The sequence below is a fragment of the Solea solea genome, chromosome 4, assembly GCF_958295425.1.
Source record: "Solea solea chromosome 4, fSolSol10.1, whole genome shotgun sequence".
NCBI classification, from domain to species: Eukaryota; Metazoa; Chordata; class Actinopteri; order Pleuronectiformes; family Soleidae; genus Solea; species Solea solea.
In genome coordinates, this window is record NC_081137.1 from 11950893 (window position 1) to 11977252 (window position 26360).

At 41.1% G+C, this 26360-nt stretch overlaps 1 protein-coding gene across 1 annotated transcript in view; it reads right to left on the reverse strand.

The window, feature by feature from the left end:
• Window positions 1-14610: 14610 nt before the first annotated feature.
• pcdh1a (protocadherin 1a) overlaps window positions 14611-26360 on the reverse strand; it is a 114287-nt gene continuing 102537 nt past the window's right edge. Inside the window, exon 5 of the mRNA XM_058627718.1 lies at window positions 14611-16556. Within this exon, the coding sequence (XP_058483701.1) occupies window positions 16186-16556 (371 nt within the window). The 3' untranslated portion in view covers window positions 14611-16185. The remainder of the gene's footprint in view (window positions 16557-26360) is intronic.

Below are 26360 nucleotides of genomic sequence, written 5' to 3' on the forward strand. Positions count from 1 at the left end.
AAAAGCTTTTTAAAATATTGTATGGCGTACGAGATAGGGGGCGCCAAAATTGGAGATAATAATAATTTTTCAGAACAGACAATGAAACTCTTATAACTTCGCGATGGAAGGTCTGATCCCAACCAAACTTGCTATAGTTGATGATGGTTAGTTGCTGAAGACGACTATGTTGCTGAAACGGTACATTTTGAAAACAGCGCCTCCTGGTGGTGGTAGAAAATTCTAAAAAAACAAACTGTTACAACTTTGCCAATCCTGGTCCAATCTGAACCAAACTTGCAAGGATTGATGACAGTCTGGCCCTGAACACGTCTATATGAAAATATTCATTTTCAAATACAGCGCCCCCTGGTGACAGCAGACAGAATTACATTTATAGTTTTTGATGCTGCTCCAACAGGGATTGTTGTATCCACTTGAAACTTAGTATGTGGGACCCCAGACCCTTCCTCAACATGTCCGTAAAAGGTCACCTCCCTACAGGAAGTGGAACGCCCGAAACAGGAAGTAAAGTCTTACATTGTCCGATTGACACGAAACTAGATATGTGAGTTACGGGACCTTCCCTGAACATGTTTCCGGAGACGAACAGGAAGTCGGCCATTTTAAACAGGAAGTGCCCTCTAACTTTGCCGTACGTTGTCCGATTTGCACAAAATCTTATATGTGACACCAGGGACCTGTCCTGAGCATGTCCGTAAAAGGTCACCTCCCTACAGGAAGTGGAACGCCCGAAACAGGAAGTAAAGTCTTACATTGTCCGATTGACACGAAACTAGATATGTGAGTTACGGGACCTTCCCTGAACATGTTTCCGGAGACGAACAGGAAGTCGGCCATTTTAAACAGGAAGTGCCCTCTAACTTTGCCGTACGTTGTCCGATTTGCACAAAACCTTATATGTGACACCAGGGACATGTCCTGAGCATGTCTGCAAAAGGTGACCTCCCAACAGGAAGTGGAATGCCCGAAACAGGAAGTAAACTCTAAGATTGTCCGATCTGAACAAAACTTGATATGTAAGACAAGGGAAGTTCCCTGAACACGTTTACGGACGCGCATTTGACCGAACAGGAAGTCGGCCATTTTAAACAGGAAGTGCCCTATAACTTTGCCATACGTTGCCGCGATCCCCCCCGAAATTTGGATCGACATGCACGGGGACGCCGCTGAAAATAACTAGTACTGAAAATAACTAGTACCGCGCGCGGTGAATGAACGGGTGAGAGCGCGAGGCACGCGGGGAGCCGTGGCACACGGCGACCCGCGTGGGTCGGCTCGAACCCGTTCAGAACCGCGCGCGGTACTAGTTATTTTTTCTATTGTATTCACGTTTTTTGCTGCTAGACTCTAAATCACTGATTTTGTTAAATAAATAAAAAGAAATAGGACAGTGCACTTGTTAAAACCTTCATGTTTATTTTAATGTTTTGTCGCTTTCATAATGCCAAATACGGACTGAGAGAAAGGCAAAAATAAACCTGTGAAGACATCACTATGAAGCATGGCCTTTATTCTAACCCGTGTAGTGACAACAAAGAATATGCAATATAAACAACACAATGCGTATTTGCTAATGAAGATGTACATTGGAATAAACACGTGCTGCCATGAGCCACAGCTGGCGACAATTTATGTCATTCCCAATTTTGGTTTTATGTCACAAATGCAACGGGTGTATATGAGCTACTTGCTGAGTCTTTGTGTGAGTTGTAATCTTGATTAATGACTAGATGTTTTTCATTGTCACAAAACTTCAACGCCAGATCAGCTGTCTTGAAAATATGTAGTGCACATATTTAGCCTAGCCAGACCACATCTCAATCTCATTTGTGGGCTGTGCAGTCACCACTTCCAATAGGCGCAGCCAACGTTCGTAGATCAAAATTCCTTCAGTATATACGCAATTGGATAGACGCACAACAAATTTAGATCAATGACCTAGATTAAGTATACAGAGTGACAAAGTGGCGGGTATCTAGTAAATGGCATCTAACGACTTTTGTCTGTGTTGCTTACAGTGGAAGCAACAGCCAAATTGAAAGACAGCTGCTCTTGTGTGGCTGCCATGTTGGATGTCACTCCTCTGTCGTCACTGTGTTAACCCGCCTCTAGCACCCCAGGAGAAAAAACACGTTCATGTTCCGCTGGTGCCCTTTTTTCAGAGAATCTGTAGTTGCCCAAAACGGTGTCCTTGACAGCTGGTGCATGCAGAGCCAAACCAAATCGCTGGCAGATTCAGCTGGGTTCACCAGGGCTAGCATATATTTAGCAAGTAAAATATCAACAAATGTTCATGACATTCAACCCACTGGCAAATTAGTTCACGCAATGGTGATTATTAAAGCTATCAGATTCACACGACTCTGTGTGTTTCAGGATAGCAGTGTTTAGACTGACATGTCCAGACTTCACACAGGAAGTGATTTGTTTTATGTCAAGACGAACAGAGGCAACAGCTATGGCAAGTAAAGCAAGATGGCTGCAAACACTGAAACCGCTTCTGTGTTCTTCAGTCAACCAAGGTTTCAGAAGTGAATTCTACTGCTCAGATAACATGGTTGTTCAGCAGGATCAATGTTTCCTGACCTGCATCCCTCGATGGACGCAGCAAACAAATAATGTTACCTGATTTCTGACCAAACAGAGGCAGAATAATAACATCAACAACAACAACAAACAGGATTAAATATCATGCCCTGTAGCTCTAAATATGTAAGAGTCAGACTTCATGGGTCAATTGTGGGCCTCAAGCTCATTTTGGCCCCTGAACTTTTTTCCCAGCGTCTTACAATGACTTATTACAATATTTTCACTTAAACTTCAAACCAAGCTCTCATGATACTTCATTTGATAACAGCCTGCTACAGTGCAAAAGAATATCATATCATAAAAGTCACACTGCTCATGAGATATATATAGAGTTATTGACTCAATTTAACAACTTCAATTCATCATCTTCCTTGCCTCATCTTGATTGCGTCAATTACTGCACGGTCCCGGGTCTCCCTCCCCCAATTCTGGTCGACTCCCCTGAATAGCAAAAGACTTCCATGAGTCAAAAAGCAGATAATAACCATAATACTAAGACAGCACATCCTTCAAGTGAGAGGGAATCCAGCAGAACACAGACAAATTAATAATTGATAGTTAGAAATCCAGCACTACACGGCCATTCTGGGAAGGCCAGTGCCTGCCACAGGAGAAATTTCCCGCAGCAAATAGGTCTTGAAGGTGCCAGTTACGCCATCTTTCACCACAACAGTGAAATGAAATGCCGAGCAAATCTAATAGACTAATAAATTACAAAATAGAGCCCCTTGCCCTGAGTTAAAATTCAGTGGCAAACAGAAATAATGAAATACCCCTGTGACAATTTAGCCAGTGTTACTAAAGTCCCAAAAAATTGTAAATTGGAATGTAAAAGATGTAAATCCCCCTGCCACATGCTTCAAGAGGTTAGATTAAGTAACAGGGAACCATTTGGGAAAATACTTCTGCATTTAACAGCATGCCATAACACTTTGGAACCTTCCCTTGTTATGTCAAAGCAGAGCACAGAAGGATTGAAGATACAGAAGCCAGTCCAATTTTTCAGTGCGCTGCAGTTCATAGCCTGCATAAACTTTTATTTCTTCCAGTTTCTATCACTGCACTAGACGACGCTCTGAGTACAGAGAGCTTGCTGCCTCATGTCCACCTTTAAGGTTACATGTTATTGATAGTATTGGCTTTCTCTCACTCCCTGGGAAGCCGGCTAAGCTAAAATTAGCTGCGAGTTTATGTGTGGCATCGGAGCTGATGAAGTCAGTAAAGTTACTCATGCAAGTTCTTCCCTGCAAGGAGAGTATTAGAGGCGAAACCCTTAGGCAGTCAGCTGTGGCTCTCTTCAAGCTCTTACTCCTCCACTGCCTGGAATTGGGTTTGCGTTAGTGTGAGTGGTCTCATCCTTTTTTTATTGTTTAATCCTTCAGGTTGTAGATAGTCGCAAGATACACAGCTGCTGTTAAGTGGCTCCACTGCAAATCCTATGTAACCAAATCTTATGAGTTTGGGGTTAGGTTATCTATCTAATCTATTTAATCAGATCATGCATGTTAATATGCAGAAGGTGAAGCAGAGGGAAAGGCATTTTGGCCACATTCATAATGGTACGTGCTCAATATTTATATAGCCCTTCCAGTCTTGTTGTCTTTGGTGACGGTAGCTCAGTGATTAGAGAGAGTCGTCTTTCAACTCAACGGTTGTGGGTTTGATATCCGACTCTGCTCGTCTACATGCTGATGTGTCCTTTGGCAAGACACTTAACCCCGCGTTGTTCCTGACGGCTGTGCCGGCAGCGTGTGAATGGGAATGAAAGACGCGTGAATGGGTGAATGGCAAAACTGTAGTTAGGGATGTAACGATTACCGGTATGACGATAAACCGTGGTAAAATTCCCGACGGTTAGTAATACCGTTTCAAATTTTAATTATCGTTAAAACCGTGATTGATTACCGCAACTGATTACCGAAAAACTTACAGAGATACTGCTCATTTCCTGGAGAAGCAGCAGCACCTGAACGGCACTCACTCAGAAGCGGGCGCGCATGCGCAGTTTCAACTGTCTGTCCTGTGACAACACGGCTGAAGCCACCTGCGCTCCAGAGATCCCCCCCCCCCCAGTAAAAAAAAAACAAGATTTCGGAATAGTGGGAAATGTCATGGTTTGTCTGTAAAACGTTCCTATTTTCTCAATAAAGGAAACCTAAGTTAAGTGTTACCTAACGTTACTCCTGTAAAAATACATGTTATTGGGCACTATCAGCGAAAGCGAGTAGTGTGCAGACGACACGTACAGTAGCAGACCAAAATGTGTTTGTTTCTGTGTTTTTTTTATGCTGTGTACGACCGCTGCTACTTAGTTATTATCCGACACAGAGTGAGGACCTGTGTGTGTGTGTGTGTGTGTGCGCGTGTCAGTCAGTCAAATGATAATTTATAATAATAATCATCATATAATATAAAATATATTTTTTTAAATAAAACTTTGTTCAAAGATTTCAGTGTGTGTTCAGTACTTTTTGAACATTTTGAACACATCTAACAATACCGTGATAATATTGATAACCGTGATAATTTTGGTCACAATAACCGTGATATGAAATTTTCATATCGTTACATCTCTAACTGTAGTGTAAAGCAGCTTTGAGCGGTCATCAAGACTAGAAAAGCGTTATATAAATAAAGACCATTCAAAGCAGGCGGTGTCAAACTCAATTACAAAGGGAGCCGAAATTAAAAACTGTGTCCAAGTCGAGTGCAAGGCTTGTGTAGCATCCGAGGTGTAGGAGAATTAAAAATTACTTATTTTCAGACAGAGACTCAGAAACAAATACTGCTCGGAGCTTCCCGCTAAACATACACAACACAATCTCCCAACATGCCTCACTTTACCATGATGTCATTACAATGTTTACCTTGCGACATCAGAACAGGACCAACCAGTGCACCAAGGTCCAATAATAGGTCCAATATTCTAAAATTATGTAGATTTCAGTAGAACAGGACTTGTAGTCACATGTATTTTAGCCAATATTTTGCTTTTTATCTTTACTAGATGTATGAAGCTGCTCTGTGTTTTCTGTGTTTTTCTATTTTACAGGTGAGGTAACTTGTTTGGCACAAGTGTCTTTTTTAACTGGCACGGTCATCATTTTAAGCCCAAGTCGTGTAGGTACCAAATGTGCTCATCAGTGCGCCTATCTGTGTGTTGGTGTTTAAGCGAGATGTGGTCAGGCGCAATGTTGCCACGTTGTTATCTTGAGGCAACAGAAAGCCACTGTGCCATTGACCAACACAACCTGGTCTAAAGCCAATGGTGCATTATTTCCATGCTTATTTAAGGGACACATTAGATGTGCCAAAATAGGTGAGTTGACATACACTCTGCCTGTGTCACACACACAATACACACTCCTCCACCTCCTCATCAGTTAAATGTAGATTGTATGTCAGTGTAAGTCCTTATCCCGTGCAGTCTAATGGAGGCAGAGGATCCACCGGCCAAGAACCACAATCTCTTCCTCACAAATAACTGTTATACTGCTAATCCAGCTGAGAATTGAAATCCAAAGAGGTGTCTCGGACATTATTGTCACTCTAATAAAATCATGTGACACCATGGGCTCCTGTTTCACAGTCTGATGCTTGTTCTTAACTTCAAACTTGTGACTTAGTGCACATTTCTTACAAGTTCCTCAAACCTTTCTTTATAAACACATTTTGTATTTAGCGTTTATTCGGCTCACATACCTTCACCTTGTGCACAAGAGGATCCATCTCTGAATTGTTCACTTCTCCAGTTTCCTGTTTTTTAATATCAATGTGCCACACACAGGCACTTGTGGCTTTTGGTGTCTCTGATACTGGTAGAAGACGTGTTTGCATTTCACAGGGCCCATGTGGCGGAGCTTGCTTGTTAATCTCTCCTATGGTCTGATTTGAACTTTAGTTCATGTGACCTACGAGTGTTGATCTGCTCCCTACTGTGTTAATCTCCAACATTTAGCAAGGAAATCTCAATATTGAACAGAGGAGTCTGATGTATTTAGCGACAACACTGACAATCACGAGCTACATCACAACCCGTTCAGCTGTATTTCAATTCAGTGACTGTGTCAGAGAGAGTCCATGCTCCTGTCATGCAGGAAGTACTGAACAGATCTTTTTTTTTTTTTTTTTTTTTTAATTAACTGAGTCTAATGATTCAGTACACCCAACTCAACTGCTTTACAAGTCACTAGTCAGTTTGTTTGTGTCGCCTGTAAAACAAAGTCACGGCAGTTTTATGCAGCCGTGCTATGACTGCTCCCACGTTGAGGAGGTGCTATAGTCATGGAAAAGCATAACAAACCATGTAGAGTCAAGCTGTGCCGTGCTGAGCCGAGGCGAGGCGTGCTGGGAATGTGTAGTGGAAAATAGCAATAAGACGTGCACAATAACCATACCCACCAGATAATGTGTGAAAATCAAGCATACCGTTATTGGATACACAAATATCATTTTATAACTTTGTCAAACATTGATGGAAGTCTAAGCCATAATGCTCATTGCCAGCTATGAGTAATGAGTGTAGATTAACAGGCTTATACAAGGAAGACTGTTGCCTTTATCTATTTACAGACGAGTTTATACCTCCAGTTCTGTCGGCTTGTGCTGTAACTCAGCGGTGCACAGAGCAAATGTTTGATTCATGAAGCTAATGTGATATATGTTGTTCCATCAATGGAATATAGTGTCTTAGCCAAAGTTAATAGGTTAGTTTTAGCTTTTTGAATAATGTCTGTTTGAGGTTCAGAAACATATTTAGTGCTAATTGCAGTAAGTAACCCCCACCTGCGCCAGGAACCAGCTTGAGACACAGAGGGTTGCTCTCACAGAAAACACAGCTGTCAGCAGGGACGCAAGGAAAAACACATTTTAATCACTTAATAAAAGGCTCTTAACAATCTACCCTCACTTAAATATCTTAATGTCTATATGTCTGCTTTATTAAAACAGCCTTTTCCAACTGAGAACAAAATAGGTTGTCTCGCTTTGTAAACTGCTCATTCCCTCCAACATATTCCATTGAATTTCCGATAGTCAGTTCAAATATGTTAATTTGTGACTTTTTGAAATCCTTCTAAAGATTTAAAAATGCTGATTTTCTGTATGGACTTTGGTGCAGAAGTAATGCGACATTACATATGCCGACTGCCATCAATACCATCAACAACTTCCATGTTGGAAAGGCTAATAAGATAAAGCCTTTAGACTGGTTTCAAATAGCCCAAACTTTCACTTAAAGATGGTGGACAGAGGACAAATTCTGTCCCTGTGTCACCCACACTTTGAGAATGAAATATATTGATGCCAGTGCTGAGTGCAATGCAGATTTGTAAATCTGATTTGATTGATAATTAAATCAAAATGTATTTAAACCCAATACTTGGTTTAGCACCAAATACACTCCAGGTCTATGGCAGTGATTTCCAAAGTGTGGACTGCAGGTTAAGTTACTGCAAGAGGTGGTGATTAAAAATAAACAAATACCATAGAGAGGTTTTTAATTCTCAGTTTCATCTATAAGCTTCCTGTAAAGTATTAATGATTCATTTGAAAAAAGTTGCTAGGCAAATTATTAACATTCCTATGCTTTGATTGATATTGACATTTAATAAATAATTCATAGAGCGCTTTGTTTAGTACTGGAGATATTCAGAGCCTAGCCTGATTCACAGTTACAAGCTATTTTCTGCCTGTGACTTAAATAAATATTTATGAGAAATTATTGATCCTATAGCCCTGTGTGATGATAAGAGTTATAATTTAAGGTTTGAATGGGCCAATAGGCTCAGTATCACGTCATGGTATTGTGCTATTTAGTATAAGATAGTTACAATGGTAAACAATGTTAACAATACTGTGAGCAGTGCAAAACACTAATGACAACCAACGCCTTCATATACAGTATAAAATATACTACAAGTTCAAACATTAGGGGGAAGAATATCATGTGTCTCTTCAGCTCAGGTTTTGCATCTTTGACTACACTGCATATGATACCATGATACAATCTCACAAGCCACTGAACATAATGACCTTTCAGCTTGCATCATTTTCAGACAAATAAACTCAGTCCGCCCGCACATTTCTTTTATACTTGCTTGCCCACATGCTCGTCTTCTCTCTGAGAGGTTACTAAATGACTTTGAGTTTGACACAGTACTCACACCAGTTGCTTTAATTTCACATCACCACGGTGACAGAAGCACAAACATTGGACCTTAACTCTTACATCTGATGGTCTTTTTTTTTTAAGTGTTTTAAAACCGACTCTGAAGGGTTTTACTCTTCTCCCAATTAATACTGTCTCTTTCTTGATTTTAAAAATGGCCAAACCTCATTAAAATAATTTGTGGTGTTAAAAACAAATGTCATACCATTATAATAATTATAGCAGACAGGCCTGTCCTAGATGAACTAAAAATCATTGCTGTCTTTAAATCTCTTCCAAAGAGTAAAAGGTGGAGTGTCTTTTTTTTTATTGTCACTAATTGTGTGAGAAAAAATGAAGTATAATATTAATGAGACACTTCGATAATATTTGTGAAAATAGGCTGAAAATTCCCCACTCGTTATACAACTGCAGTTCACAGATTATTAAATAATATGGTATCTGCGCAACAATAATTAAGTCAATTAAGTTCATAGCTTTTGTGCCAATGATCAAATGCAGCAAATATGCACCGAACATCCACACCCAGACGTGGTGAGAGTTCCATATTCACTGAATGCTTTCAAGCGTAGCTCGTTGTCCATTGTCTGACTTGGGGCTAGAGGCACTTAGACATCTCAAAAATTAACATCACAAGACATTCTTGTAAGCCATGCACTAAACGTGTAGCAACGGGCAGCTCATCAATGCTTTAAAGAAATGCTGGGTATTAAGCTTAAGTGCATGCTGGGGACTGTGTTCTTAAGTTGAAGTACTGAACACAGGTCCTGGGACTCTCCTACTTGAAACCCTGGATTGGTTGCCTCTCAACATTCTGGAGCATCCTGACTCAGAAATGAAGCGCTGCAACCCACATAACAAGAATACTAGTGTGTCTTAATGAGCCAGGGTCCTGGAGAGCGAGGCACATTTTGCACACCATGTATCTCCAGGGTTGTAAATCATAAGAATTGTTCATGCTTATACTGTATGTCATATGTGTGCAACAGTGATCATTCATTAATTCATTCATTCATCCATTCATTTATATCCACTGCCTTATCCTCTACATGAACGTTGCGGTGTTCCCTCAAGAAAACAGGTCAAAGGGCAAGGTACACCCTGGACAGACCGTCAGTCCATCACAGGGCCAACACACAGAGAAGAACAACCAGTCACTCCATTTAAATTCACACCTACAGTCAAAGTAGAGTGTTCAATTAACCGCTGTATGTTTTTGGACTGTGGGAGGAAAGTGAAGAACCCAGAGAATAACAGTGTTATCCACTACTCCATCATGTGGCCCACAGCAGTGGCGGTGATTAATGTTTCAAACAATTACTCTAATCCCAATTCAAAATACTGCAGTGCACTAGTTGCCACAGTTTCTGAAACATGGAAACATGGAGGTGCACTTATACCCGGCATTACATTGCGTTCATGCACACAAATATAACTGTTTGTTTTATTATTATTATTATAAACATTGGATCTATTTGGTTAATTTTTTCATCTGAGCAAGAGACAGAGAGTGAAAGTGTGTCTGCTCTGAGCAGCAGAGTCACTCATTGGGTTATCTAGGTAACACCCTACCCATAATTCATCACTCTGGGCGGGTTCTGGGTTCTTTTAGTTTTGTTTTGAATCAACCTATAATAACTGTAGCAAAAATACTTATTTTAAACCCAATCAATATGTATAATAAATTGCAATTATCACTCACACACAGTACTAAAAATAACTGTATTACACAGAACCCAAGCTTAGCACTTGTTAAACGTTCCCATATTTTCACAGATCTTTAGGAAACATTTACATATTCTTGAAATAAAAAAAAAAAAACAGTTCAATGACCAAAGCAATGACTATATTCACACCATACTTAAAGTCTAAGATAAGTAAAATAAAAAGAAATAAACTGCACGTACAATTGGGTTACTCACACTGTCCGTCGTCAGTTAGCGTGTGGTGTGTGTGTAGGTGACGGAAGGGGAGTAGGGAGGTTACGGAAGTATGTGACCGCGGCCTTGACCCACGTAGCTTCTCACTCACAGCCGATACCTGCCGCTCACCGCTCCAAGGTCCAAGAAGTTTGTTGTGGTCCTGTACTCTGGCGAACACACATACATGTCCCTTAACCAGTCATATCGACAGTCTACGCTGCTTCCATGAGCTCATTCCGAGTTCACAGAGCAAACTAACAGTAGCACACAATTAGCAAAACAAGTAACGCGAGGCTACAATAGCTTAACGTGTGTAAAACAACCGTTAGCATGCTAGCGCGAGCTAATCGCTAATTACGTTTAGCATTCACATTCACAACATTACTAACAGTAACACAGTCCGTGATTACCACATTCTAAACATTTACCTTCTGTATGCTTGTGTGTCTATCCTGGCAAGAGAACAATACTCTGGCATGACAGCAAAATCACCCATGTCATCTTTCTGACGTTCCCTCAGTCTAACCTGCCTACTGCGTGTCCCACCCCGGTATCTTACGATTGGACAACCGTCATGACAGATGAGCAGGCAACCAATTGACAAGCTTTACAGAAATGAATGACACAATGAAAAGAAGTAGTTACAAATAATATTGCAAACATATGCATCACAGTCAAATTCTACCTTTTTAATGAAAATAACTTATGTATTATTTATTTATTGAACAGACTTATTTACAACCTAATGTTATTTTAGACATCTATCTTGGCTGAAGCTCAATTGCCTTCCTCCTCAACTTCAACTTCCTCTCTGCTTTCACTGGCCATTTTAAGGCTTCTCTACAGCTTTGTTTTTGTTCTCCTGTGGTTAAGACATTTTTGAAAGGAGTAGTGAGGCTTTTCAGGGTTAGGGCTGTGAGCTGCATTTATTGGAGCGACCAAAACACAAACTCTAAAAACCAAAAAACGGACATTTTGTGAATAAAGTTAATGTACCATTTTTGTCAGTGAAGTGTTTTAATTGAACATTTTTTCCTCGGATGACATGCCATTGTCATTTTATGACTATATATGTCATTTACATTTAAAATGAGAACAATTTTTTTTAAAAAAACAACAGAAAACACTGAACGCGCTCTTTTTTTTTTCTTCCCTGAAGTGATTTTATTACAAAGTTCATGAGGACTTACAGTATTACAAGAGAATTTGTCAACATGCGGAAACGGAACGAAGCAGAACACAGGAGTTGAACAAACCAGTAAGATAAGACGATTCACTGTTCACGATAAACATAAAAACTGATTAAGTCCTCAGGAGGTGGGAGCCGGTGAATGACTACAGTGCAGGCATAGAACGGCCACATTCACACTGACTCAGCAAAGGTCAATCCAACCAAGGCAAAATGTGCACATCTGAAGAAAAAACATGTTACAATTTTTATATGCCATCGGCTTTTCTCGGAACTTTTAGAAAGCTTCACTTTTATGTACATAAAACTGTACAAAAACATGGCATCACAAGCATTTTTATCCTATATAAATATAACCAACAATTAGGATAATAACTAGATTCTCTCTTGCAAAGACATTTTCAAGGCAATTGTCTTTGCTCTAGATGAACTGTGAAATAAAAAAGCGAGAGAGAGAGAGAGAGAGAGAAAACATGAGATGTTCATTTAATTTCAGTTCATTTTGGGAGATAGGGCATTTTTGAATATGAACCAGCACTGACATTTCAGAAAGCAAAACAGAAGGAGAGAGAAAAAAAAAAGAAGAGTAAACAGTTTCTACCAATTATCTTTGGAATTCATGCTAAAATCATCAGCCTGCCTGACAGCAAGCACATGGTTGTGGAGATCTATGTACACTACACCACCAACAGATTTATGTATTTATATTTTTTTTTTTTCTTCGCACAACCAGTTTGTTAAGAGTCTTTGATCGGAACGGGATAAAAAATAATTAAATAAAGGAGAAGAAAGAGAGAAAATCCCTTGCCAATTTCAGAACAGTAATTTATCCAATCTGTCCACAGAAATCATCACCATACAATACATACTACAGAGAGGCAAAAGATACTCAAGTGAATTAACATTAAATCAATGTTAAGTACAAATCAAACATTATTCCACATACTTTGAGTGTGTGTGTGTGTGTGTTCTGTGTTGGGTGCTTCATGTTGTCCCCTTGCTTTCCTCAAGCAGAGCCGCTCTGTGTTTGGGTGAGAAGTTCATTCAGCATGAGTTCGAAAGAAAGGTCAGACCTGGTGATATATTGTTCCAGGGCTGAGTGGCAGGAGGTTGTTATCAACTGGAGCGAAGGAGTCCGACTCATCACGAGAGAGAAAGACAGAGAGAGAGAGGGCGAGAGTGAAGGGGGGGATGTTTTTCTTATGCAGAGGACTTAAATCAAACTCCTGTCATTCTGTTCGGTGCAGCAGTGATTACGACTTATCTGCTGAGAGTGAGCTCATTTAATTAATATACTAGGGCTGTCACTTTTTAGTCGAAATTTTAAAAAATGTTCCAACACTGGGGCTATATAGAGCCCATTTAACAGTCTAGAAGTGCATCAGACCTTCTGAAGTAATTACCACATGGTCCAGAAGAGGGCCCTGTCAGCTCAGCTTGGCCTTCAATCCAAATAAAACAATGATTTTATGTTGTTTTGCCGTGAAAATGGAGGACACAATCTCACCCGAGCGGACAACCGTGACGCCGAAGCTTCTGAAAAGTGGTGTGCGGACGTATTTCCAATTCTACACCACAGATGTAGCAACGCACCGAACAAATCTGCAGACTCACGCGTAAGCGATGCTTGTGTGTGGGCAGGCCGATTTTAATATCTAGCATGTCACATAATATCCGTTCAATCTCGATTTTGAAAGTGACATTCCAGATTTCCAAAACGAAAACAACAAAACACGATAAGAGTCCCGGTGAGTTGGGTTCTGATTCATCACCAGAGATAAATCTGGATGCAAAGCAGTTGTGAATAGTGAATCAAGCGTGTAAATACAGAAAAATGATGATTGAGGCTGCGTGACATTGGTTTTATCACTCAATGCCGTCGTTCTCACTTGTTAATTCCAGGTCAGTGGTCGTACCCAGTGCTTTTAGTCCACGAAGCTGACTATCCACAGCTCTGAGTGGGGCGTTTGGGGTGGGGGGGTTTCATCACAGTGTATCATGGCTGTTGTTTGAATTTTATTTCAGTCGCTAAATGGCTTTGAAAATGGAATAATGTGCTTTTCGCCCCCTCAAGGCAGGATAATCGCCCACCTTATTTAATCATGGCTGTGTCCAGTAATTTCCATATGTTTTCGGTTTAATTATTCTAAATGCAGTTTGCAGTGGCAGCATGATGAGGTAAGTGCTGATAAAAATACCCCCCTTTTAACTGATTGTAGCTCTGCGGGTGGATTTGCATTATCTGGTGGGTGCCTTGTCCTGGGGGTGTGCTCGTACACATGCCCTAGCTCAGGACTCATTACTCACCCTAATTAGGAAATGTCCAGTTTAGGTTCTTCCATCCTCACTCAGAGACACAATCTGACTGTGGAAATCCTCTGCAGAGGTGAAAGGTATCTACAAATCTATTCAAATCAATGTTGAAACCAAAGACTCTGATGTTGTAAGGCAGCCTATAGTGTAGTCATCATTAACATCCAATTACCGACTAATATACATCGTCCTTCATCCATATTCGTCAGATTAGCCTGAAAGAAACTTTCTAAATGTAAGGAAAGCCTGTGCCCGCATTTTCATTCTCTCTTCAGCAGCCAGAGGAGGAAACTACCTAATAACTTATTAAGGACGTTTTTCCCAATACAAGAAAAGATCATGCCCCACTCCTGCCCTGCAAATCTGATTGGATTCAATAATTGTCTGCTTCAGCAGATGATAATTAGTGATACTAAAACAAACATTTCTTTTTATTATTATTATTATTATTAGCGTTGCGTTTCTGAGAGCACATTACTTGAAACCATACGTGCTCATTGGGTAAAAATGCACAGAGACTCACATTTTCTGTGAGTCCCCGGTTTCACTCCAGAAGACGCACATATACACGTGGCGCGAGAAGTGATACTTTAAAAACAAAAAGACTGTGCCTCTGAATGCAGCGCACTCATCATTAGCAGCTAGGATATTCACTTTCGAAAGTGCTCCGTCTCTCCAGCGGCTCTCATCGCTCAAGTGCCCCTTTCACGTAAACGACACATGCGACCGCTGGATCCACTAAAGTCCTTACATAGAGGATAGATAGATGAAGACATCCGTTCAAATAGTAGAGTTCTTTTTGGAACCAGCAGATCTGCCCCCTGGTGGCTATTCAATATTACTTCCTAGTTAGACTCACCCTGCGATGTCACAATAGGTATAAGCGCACTGAAGTGACATTCTGATGTGATTTTAACCGAAAGGGTGAGTCACAGGTTGTTGTTTTTTTTTTTTATATATACAGTATAAGAAACACTGATCTGAATGCATCCTGCGTGAGTAAGTCTGCATTCGGTCAACGTGACTCTAGGGCTTCCGTGGCCAACTCAACCGTTTATATGATGGAGCGATAGGTCACAGTGCTGAGAGTCAGTGGAAAGACACTGTCAGTTTAAATGTTTCCACACAGCTTTCTCCACCAGTGTCAGAGCTCTACGGGGAGCAGAGGTAAAGGCCATTCTACTATGATTAGGTTTCCGAGGTGTGTGTGCGCGCGTGTGTGTGTGTGTGAGAGAGAGAGAGAGAGGGGGAGAGAGAGAGAGAGAGAGAGAGAGACGCCTTCCACAATATCAAGCTCTACTCCTGGAGATGTTTTCAATCAAGTTTAAACAGCAGCAGCAAAGAAAAGCTTAAATATTCAAAAAACCTCTGAGGCAATTCCATTTTTTTTTTGTCTTTCACTTTTTGCAGGACAAAAATATATGTAGAACACACCATTCAAATGTATTTACAGCACTGTACATTAAGATAAGACCATTTCAGTTGATTGTTAGTCAAAAGTCTTGCCTTTTGATATGGCCCGACTGGCTTTCTATTAAAAATTATATCTAATAATGGCACAAGAGCACTGAGCACAACTTTCAAATTTTTAAAACGATCACTTCACAGAATGGGACTTGGCTAACTACAACAATAATCACTTACTACTAAAGTAGCAGTTACCATCTGTGTTTCCTACTAAACCATTTTGAATTGTATCCTTCAGGATTCTTGTATAAATAAATGAGTGAGTGAGTGAGTGAGTGAGTGAGTGAGTGGGTGAGTGAGTGAGTGATTTATTAACTTTGTGGAAGTCTTAATAAATATGCAAATAAATTAATAATTTAATGAGGAAATGACAAAAGCAAGTGTCCATGCCAGGAAGTGAATGAAGTCACAGCCTACTGTTACCTACAAAATGGGCATTGGCTTTAGTGTGTGAACAGCCTGTTGTTGTTTTTTTTCCTTCCAAAGTGGGTGTAATCTTTCCTCATTTGTGCACTGATTAGAGATGATAAATCTCACAGGTAGATTTCTCTTTTAGGAGTGTGGGCAGGCGGGGAGGTGGGCGGGAACTCGGAGGCCGCGCTGAGGGCCACCTCCTCTAAGGGGCAGTCCTGACTGGCGTCGTGACCACCACTGGAATAGGCACTGCGGGAGGGCGGAAGGCGCGACCGGTGCTCCTCGCCACCCAGCCTGGCGCTCCCATTCGCCAGGCGACCCAGGCTACCTCTCTCCTGGTAAGGCACAAAGGTGGAGAGTTTGGGCGGATTCCTGGTCTTGCGTACGGGGGAGGGATGTCCCGGCATCCAGCAAGCGTCTGAGTGGCCCAGTTCGCTGCACTCCGGCGTACAGTTTCCAGTCATCGCCACATCAGGGAGGGAGCGGATATCTGCGTGTGCAGAGGAGAGACGGAGACAAACACCATCAGAGAGGGGGTCTCATCAAGAACAAGATCTGAGCAATATTCGTAAAAAAAGGCATTTTGAAAAACAGAAATGGAGTCATCTAAAACACTCCATGAAATACCAACACCAGTCCCCCCCCCCAACACACACACACACCTCGAAGTCTTTGCAGCTGTTGCTAAGCAGTCAGCAGCAGTTGCTATGTAGCTGTTGCTATGCACTATGTAATGACTGCTCCTGTGTGTGTGTGTGTGTGTGTGCAGTCCGTGATACATACAGGAGATAGCATGCTGCGTCTGTGCCATTTAGAAAAATCCAAAAGCACTTTGTCTGATGTGTTTCTAATAAAGTATATCACTGTATTGTTAATGCTTTCCGTGGCAAACATATTGATTTCCAGTTTGTGTGATTTGTAAGTAGCAACTGCTGCTGCAAATATACGTCAACACTATGAGGAAAAGAGACAAAATACAACACACGAGTACATTCACACTCGTGCATACACAGAGAATGTCTCGGTCCCTTTGGGCAAAAAAAAAAAAAACGCCGCTGAATGAGTTATTGATTGACAGTGCTGAAATGAGTTCCCTGCCCTTGATTATCATCCTTTTTTTTTTAAATTCAGCTGTTTCTAATTAAATAAATGGGTCCATGACCCAGTGACCTCATTTGTGATTTACAAGCTGTGAACACTCCAAAATAACTTTGCTGTAACTAGTAAAAACTAAATATGCATATTTGTTTACCAGAAATGGTGCAGCTGGTAAACAACAGGCTTGTTAAGCAGCCCCACCTGTTGACATGCTTAACATACAGCCTTGATTAAATGGAAATACCGCGGCGTTTATCTTTGTTATCCCTTCAGTCTGAGCGCGGGACAGCCAAATCGATGTCTGTGAAGGGAGGAACAGACGACAGAGATGTGAGATGTGCCCTCTGTGTAAAGTTTTGATTCCTGTGATGAATGCCGTGATGAAAGAACACGTCCATCATTGGCGCACCAATCCGACAGTCTGCGCGTGTGTGTGTGTGTGTGTAAGAAGGAGAAAGATGCGGCCGCACGAAAATGATGTAACCGCAAGAGATGACGTACCACAGAGGTGGCGGTGAGAGTTCACGGCTAATAGAGAAATGCCAGCCTGACAGTAAGCCTGTGAGGCGTACCATCAGTATTGTACTCATGACCACTGGCGAGATAATTATCCCACAAAATGTCAGACCTCTGAGGCTGTAGGAGAAAAAAAAAGAAAGAAAAAAAGCACTGCATCTGGCCCACGAAGGCACTCGTCTATCAAAAACCAAAGTGAGACAGCTTGTGCGTCAACCGGGCGTGACTTAAGATTTCAAACTGATGAATAATAAATGAATGGAATGTCACTTCATTTTCCTTATTTATGTGTAAAATGATGATTTTTCATGGATAATCTACACATAATTGTTCCATTGTTTATCGGAAATAATAATAATTGAACAAGAAGAATGCATTGCTTGATGTATTGTTGCAGTTAATCTCATTGTGCCTGTAATCCTTAAATAGCTCGATGTTTAGGCTATTTAATACATTTACTTCACAACTAAGCAATGTTCTGCCTTATTCATGCTTAATTATTTCATTATGCCTAAGTGGCAAAATCTTCTCTCTGTTTACCAGGCCAATGAATGAACTACATTTTTATGCCTGATTAGGGAATAAGACACTGAATTTAGTGCTTGAAGAAACGGCGGGTTAACCGTGTGTACGCACACCTCCTGATGCACGATGACTGAAGTTTAATTGTCTCATTCCAGCTAAGAGCGTTGTGTGCATGCATCGCTGAAGTGAAATGGAGTCTTGCTACTCAGAATGATCATGGGAAGAGGGTTGAGGAGTGCAGCTCCTGAGCACAAGCACCGTCGCGTAGGAATCTCCCCCAAAAGGATTTCACACTTGATTAAAAACCTCTCCACAGTTTCCAGGAGGTTTTTTACGCCACGCCGAGCTGCCATGTTTAAAATTCGGCATGTGGCAACACAACTGAAACTCGGTGTCTTTGGGGGGCAAAAAAAAAATAAAAATGTTGTACTTCTACATGGTTTCTGAAATGCTTTGCATGTCACAAATGTGCAAAGTTTCCTTCTTAATGAATGAAAAAAATCAAAAAATTAGCATTGCGTGAGTGCACGCCATGGCGTTTGCGGTGAAAACACGCAGGGCATAAATCGACAGTTACACGTCAATCCACAGATATACACAAAAAGCACAAGGATTATGTTTTTCAGCTCATTTCCTCACAATACCCTCCACATTAAAGCATAACAACAAATCAAATTGCTGATCACCCGTTAATGGATGAAACAGATGGTAAACATTTCCTTTCACACATCCACGATACCCGACCTGTCTTTGTCCCTTGCAGTTGCCAAATGTTAACCGCAAGATGGTACACTACATTATGTTATAGTTTAAAAGGTTTTTTAAAAAAATTAAAAAATAAATAAATAAATGGAATATCGCCCAAATGTTTTCATGCTTAACGTGAAAAGGTACCAGCCAAATCTGCCAGCAATTTGTTTTCACTCTGCAGACATGTCTGGCAAGAAACGACTACACAATTTCCACAACATCCAACATGGTGACCACCGAAGAGCAGCTGTCTTTCGATTTGGTTGTTGCTTCCGTTTGAAGCATCATCCCCCAGGCCAAAGTCGTTATATAACTAGATAGCCATCGCTCATAGGACACTATAACAAGCACGTTTGTTGACATGTTTTTCATCGCTCTGCATATGTCATCCTGATTATTGGTCTGATTGGTTGTAGGTCTATCCAATTGCATACAGAGGTATTTTGATCTGCGTCTGCTGCGGCCACGCCTCTTGGAAGGGGCAGGTGACTACATCTTTTCCAGAGGGTAAACGCAAATAAGTGCAACGGAAAAGGAAGTAGCCAACGAACAACAATAAGTAATAACACAAGGAACTGTAAGTAGAAAAAAGACACAAGAAAAACAATCAGGTAGCAAAAACCTGTAGGAACAAGTGTTGCTTAGATTTAAAAGACTCCAAAGTTGGTGCCAGAGGGAGTGAGTTCCAGAGGGTTGGTGTAGGGGATGGCGACGAGGCAGAGGTCAGCAGACCTACAGGTTCCAGGGGAGATGGTGCACATGAAGGAGGTTGAGAGAGACTTGCAGCAGCAATGGAGGAGAAGCTTGAAGATGATCCGGAACTAAATGTGGAGCCTGTGCATGGGGTGATGTGTTGCCCGAGGTTTGGTCCGAGCGAGAATCCTGGCAGCAGAGTTCTGAACATGTTGGAGCCTACCCAGCATTTTCTCGGGGACCCCATAAAGAACAGCGTTGCATCCGTCCAGGCATGATGTTGTGAATGCATGGATGAGGGTTTCAGCGACAGAAGCAGGGAGTGACGGTCGGAGTGCGGGGATATTTCTGAGATCGCAAACAGTTGATAAGAGATTTTGGAGGGAGCTGAGTGGATTGAGATGTGCTGACATAGAGTTGGGTAATCGTCAGCATAGCAGCGGGAATTTAAACCATGGTGGCGGATAATCTGGCCAGGTGGGAGCATGTACTCTATATGGAGAAGAGAGAGCCAAGGACGGAACCTTGTGAGTATGAACCATGAATGGTGACAAACTGTTTCCTCTCAGAAATGTAGTAGAACAAGGGCTTCAGAAGAATGTGGGAAGTTGCGGTAAGATCTGGCAAGATGCAACCAGAGTCAGCAGCCATCATAAGATCATTAGTGAGCTTGACCAGGGCAGTTTTGGTTCTATGATGGGTCCCGTCGGCAGATTGGAACGTTTTACAGAGATCATTGGGGGACATGGGCAGCAATTACTCTTTCGAGGATCTTGCTGAGAAACAGGACGTTGGAGATTGGCCGATAGTTATTGAGCTCAGCGGGGTCCACACCTGCCTTTTTCAGGATGGGGGTAACAGAGGCAGTTTTCAAGCTGATGGGTACAGTACCAAGTTGGAGAGATGCATTAACCATGTCCCAAATGTGACAGCAGACAGAGGGAAAGCAGGCTTTTCCCAAAGCCATGGGCATAGGGTCAAGGGAGCATGTGGAGGCCTTAGCCTTGGTGACCAACTCAGTGATAAGGGTAGTATCAACTGGGTTTATGGAGGAAAGGGAAGGACAAGCGACAGGGGAAGCAACATCCTGAGATAGAGACACCCAAGGAGAGCTGATAGTAGCAGGTATGACTTTTTTTAGTCATTTATTCTGTGCGAGCCTGCTCACACGCATAAATGCACATTTTCTTTAACCATTCTTTTTTTTTTATCCTGTTCTAATTTACCATGTTAAACTGACACGTCCACACACCACTGACAGTGAGGTTGGTAATTTCCTTAAGGTCGTCCGTGTTTTTAGAAAATATAAATAGGGCAAATTCAATGCAATGCCAACTAAAAGAAGTCATTTAACGTATAATGATACCGCAACTGTGACAGGAATTACAGCACATTCGGAACCATGTTCATAATCATCAAGGGCCAGAAAATCAGCGATGACAGCTAAATACAGCGACTGGCTTGCCAATGTCTGCCATTTTTCTTCCAACAGTGCCAAAGCACATATTGCACGTCATTGAGCGAGAACATAGAATTTCTAATGCCAGCTATTTTAGTAGGCCATTACCTTGTCTGTTAATGATTCATCTAAAATCTGTGTGGTTTTATTTTAATTAAGTGCCATTGGAATTTTATCTACTTTAAACCAACGGCAACGTGTCATGTTGGAGTAATTGTCATGGCATGCTGTCATTATTGTTCTTTAGTGCACATCATTTTTAGCTTTTTAACATGTAATAATAAGAATAAATAGTTATAACAGCATGCAATGACAGAATGTCAACAGGTTTGTACTCTCGCAAGCACGGAACTCTCCGTCACGCTCAAATCTGGAATATTGAACAGTCAATACTGATAATTATACTTTGGTATCTGCCTCTGGCTGTCACCATTAGCCATCTGTGGAACCCACATACAGTGTGGGAGAATGCTGTACCGTGCGCTCAGCACATTACACTTCACTGCAACAATCACTCTTTGAATATTTGATGGACATGCGACGGAGGAAATGAGTCAAGCGTGATGTGAAGCAAGAGCCGAAGGCGCGTTGGAAAAATTGGAATTTTCACACCCACTCAAACCTGTTTTCTGTTGGACCTGGACCTGAAATAAATCTGCTCAGTCTGAAAAAAAAAAAAACTCAAAACTTTGGACTTTATAGTCTGGCATGTCATGGATGGAGAGCTAAGATGGACAATGGAGAACAAATGGGCAAACCACAGCACTATTATGCCAGTGGCTGGAACAGGTTGACTGGATTTAGAGAGCCTGTGATTTGGTTTTGAAAAGCAATGACTCAATGACATTTCCTCCTCCTCCTCCTCCTCCTCCTCCTCCCTGCACAGCACAATTCTTCACCTCCAGTCTTGAGGAAATATTGCACCCACAGTGTTTCCCTTATATACACTGGGTCAGTCCCATCCACTTGCAATAAAGGTCCAGAGTTTCTAGGCAGCAATTAGGACTGGACCATAATTCAACACCACTTTCTATTTTGCAATATACACTACCTCTCTTCAGTATCAACATAAATTGTAACTGGTCCGGATTTATACAATGTTTTTCCAGTGATGACCACTTAAAGCTGCTTGAAGCTACAGTTTTTCCATTCACATTCACACACATATATATATATATACATATATATACATATATATATATATATATATATATATATATATATATATATATATATATATATATATATATATATATATATATATATACATATATATATTTGCTAAATATTAACATATCATTTTAATATTATACCAATCCATATCTTTGTTTAAGTATCTAATCTATCTATAAATGTTTGGCTGTTCATCGCATCACAGTTGTCTTGACAGGCTTCAAACTCGGTGGCCCACGGTCAAGAGGAAAGGAATTGGGCTTGAAACAGGAAGTTTGCCGGTTCAAATCCAGAGATAGGTCACCCAACAACAGCTGAGGTAACCCATGAGCAAAGCACCAAGTCCGGTTTGATAGTTTTGCTTTTTTTTCAGATAAAGAACAAATAATATGACATTGTTTCTGCTCATAAAGACGAAACAGAGGCGATTATGACCCCGACACGAAAACATACACACTGCCGCTTTAAAAATGAATATGTAAAAAAACAAAAACAAAACTGTAATTTCCACCTTCACTGCCACATCAGTGAAGCTTTAAAGAAGCTCCTCCATTGCTGCAGCATACCATGCACTGTGCCCTCAGAGTGGCGGCACACACAGAGCTTAACCCCCGGCTTGCAGATCCATGTGAGGAGTGGGTTTGCATGCAGCTTGCATCAGGGTGCCAATGGGAGGTGCTGAGTGTTTGAGGCAGGCATCCTCATCTTCTGATCCCCTGCCCACGGGCATGGGGGAAGCTGCCTCTTCCTGAGATTTCACACTGCTCCTCTCTGTTTGATTGCAGCCTCTCCCCCACCGGCTGCAGCCCAGTGTGTGCACGCCACACTGCTATGATCGATGGCGGACAAATATGAGAAACCCACAGCTCACGGAGGGAATAACGGGGGGGAAAGCAGTCACTATCGTCTTTGGAGTGTATGAGCGATATTAAATTTAGGGTCCTCGCAAACTGCTCATACAGGACTCAAGAAAACGTTCCAAGAAACATAAGGGAAAAGAAGAAATGAGCCGGCATTAGTGTCTGCTGCTGGTTATGAGTGCAATAATTGTGTGAATGCATTCTGTTGTTGTCATCCATGGAGGCAAAACAACAGGAAGCCAGGGTTTTGTATTTCTTTAGCTGTGACATGTCAAGTCTTGTTATTCAAGCGCTCACAGCGCTTTCTCACAGTAAGCAAAAGCTACCAAAGAAAAAACACGCAACATCGCTTCCTCCCCCCAAACACACACGCACACACCTTTTTATTTTTTCATCCAGAGGTGCATTTTTAGGCAAAACTAACATGTTGTCGACACACACACACACACACACACACACACACAATTCCCTTGTTTCTTGTCATGGAATACGAACCTTAGACATGCACTTTCACATCTCACAAGCAAAATTAGAATGTGGAGGCTTGACCGCTTTGTCACTTCCCCTTTACTGAAAGTGAGTCGTGAGATAAAGCCACACTTAACCATTTAGATACAACGCCGGCGGTTTTCTCCAGCTAACTGGTATATATTTATATTTAGACCACGGCCCATGATGGCACCTGACTGCTCTGACAACCCTTGTTGAAGAAGTTTATTTCCAAACATAACAAAATGAAAATGCGTGATTGCATGATTACCAACACTGACTCTTTCTGCGTATGAGCAATAACCTGAAATGGAAAACAAACACTCTGCGTTTCTCAAGTAACATCATGGACGTTCTGCCATAAACCCGACACATTACAACTTTCTAAATTCATGACTGCAAAAGGTAAAGTGAAAAAAAGTCATCAATATATTCATCAGAAATATTTTAAATTAATACATTTAAATTTAAATACATTTGAATAAATCAATGACAAACATGTTCTATTTAATGATATTCATGATTTGTTATTCAAAAATCTGTGTTTCACTGATGGTGGCTCACACACTATTTAAGATGTCTTTTTTTTATTGTTGCCTGATAAAGGTCTAGTGCCAAAACACTGCAGCAGTAAAGTGAAAGGTTTCCTTGTTATTTCAGACAGTGTGCGAGCGTCTCTTTGCTGCTTGAAATAAAAAATGTTATCATTTACTCTGAACATAAAAAGAATGGCACTGATTGAATTGTCTTTATGATTTAGATTTTAAGTGGCGAATATGAATAAGTTCACAGAAATGTCCCCCAGTTTTATTGGTTCCCTCAGCGACTTCCGAGAGCATCTTAAAAAACGTTCTTGTGCAATAAACGGAAACTTTAAAAAGTAAAAAGGAAAACTTGAACCTTCTCCAAGAGGTGCTTTCGAGAATCACCCACTGAGCTCATAATTGCAAAAGACCGTCAATGACTACACGTCCTCGAGAAACTCAACAAAGTCCGGGTCAGACATCAACACCTCACTGTGTTTTACCCGGTCCATCATCACATCCTCTATCACAGAATGGTGCAGCGACACAGATGATAAAAAAAAACAAAAAAACACAAGAAATGATGATGGATTATTAAGAGGGCATCAAAAATCATTGGTAAAATTAACTCTGAATAACTTGAAAGTCAGGCTGCAGGTGTTTTAACGGAATACCGTGTTTTAAATTTCATAAAGTACGTCTTGATATTTTTATATTTGATTCTTCTTTTAGATGAATGTTTAACGAATATTATGTCACGCGTCTCTTAATGTGTCTGTAACCCTGTTAAATGTGCTGCTGCTTGTCTAAAATAGATTGTAGATGTCAGTGAGGCTTCCCTGGTTAAATAAGGATGATCATATTAATTATCACCTTGATTTAAATATTATTAATAATAATTAATACACAGAGCAAGAGCTTTGACTCGGAACACCTAAATTCCCACGTGTTGCCATGTGTTGCCCAAATGCAAGCCTAATGTGACAGAAGAGCAAAAAATAACAAAATTCTAGAAAATTCATAAACATGAGGGGAAAAGCAAAAGCAAAACCAAAAACAGAGAGATGAGAGGAGAATATGTACTGAGGGGACAACAGAAGACAGGTGAAAACAATCAAGGAGTGGCAAGCAAGCACTGTGGCTGCAGGGAGTGGCGGTGGGACCAGCTAAGTGAGGCCAGTGGAACACAGGCGATGATAATTAGACAAATGGAGGAGACGGGCGCAGAAGTTGAGTGAACAAAAAACACAGGGAGAAAAAAACAGGATGAGAACAAAAAAGTAAACGGCAAAAACCACAATCAAAGCAGAAGACAAATCAAAACTCATCTTCTCATCTTTAGCATGCAGATGTGGCAGAAACTCTACACAAGATGAGAACAGATGACCATCCCTCTCTCACTTCCTGTCCTCCTTCACCATTTTCACACAAAAAAACACTCTAAACAACCTCTTATCGTTCCCACATTTTCCAACCCACATAGACAATGTTTATATCAAAGCGTAAATACATTTTTTTTTTTTTCGTCTACCCTGGAGAGTTGTTCTCACTGTCACGTGACTCACAGGTTTTCCTTGAAACCACCTGGAAACCACAGGGAGCGCTGACCAATCCACCCACTGACTGCCACGGTAAAGTCAACACCGAAGGTGTTACGGGAAGCTGAGGGGATGCCGGTTTCGAAACTGCGACACACCGTAAAACAAGAACACTCCATAAATCTTCTTCATAAATCTGAATTCCTATTCACAACTGCTTTATGAGGCCAATTTGAGGCTAAGAGGGTCTGCAGACAGACACGGAACGACGCAAATGATCCACATACATAGACGTCTGCTATTCCTGGAATAAAAAAAAACCTCAAAATGAAAGTAAACGCCACATTCATTATGTCTGTTCAGCGATGGAAAGGTTAAAGGTAGGTGCATTTATCAACAGTCACGGCTCACATTTCAATGGCTTCTGGAATAAACCCAAATTATACCCCGTTTGTTGTGCATACAGGCGATTTAAAGTGCATTGTTGCGGCTGACGCTGGGATAATTAATAATCCTCAATGCCTTTATGAAGATGTGTTCAGAATAAGGCTGCTCGGGAGATCTCAGCAGCAGATAAATGAGTGTGTTATAGGAATACTTTCAGTATCCCAAAAAGGAGATTAGTTTATGTAGGCAGCGCAGCCACATTCATCACAATATAGAGTCACT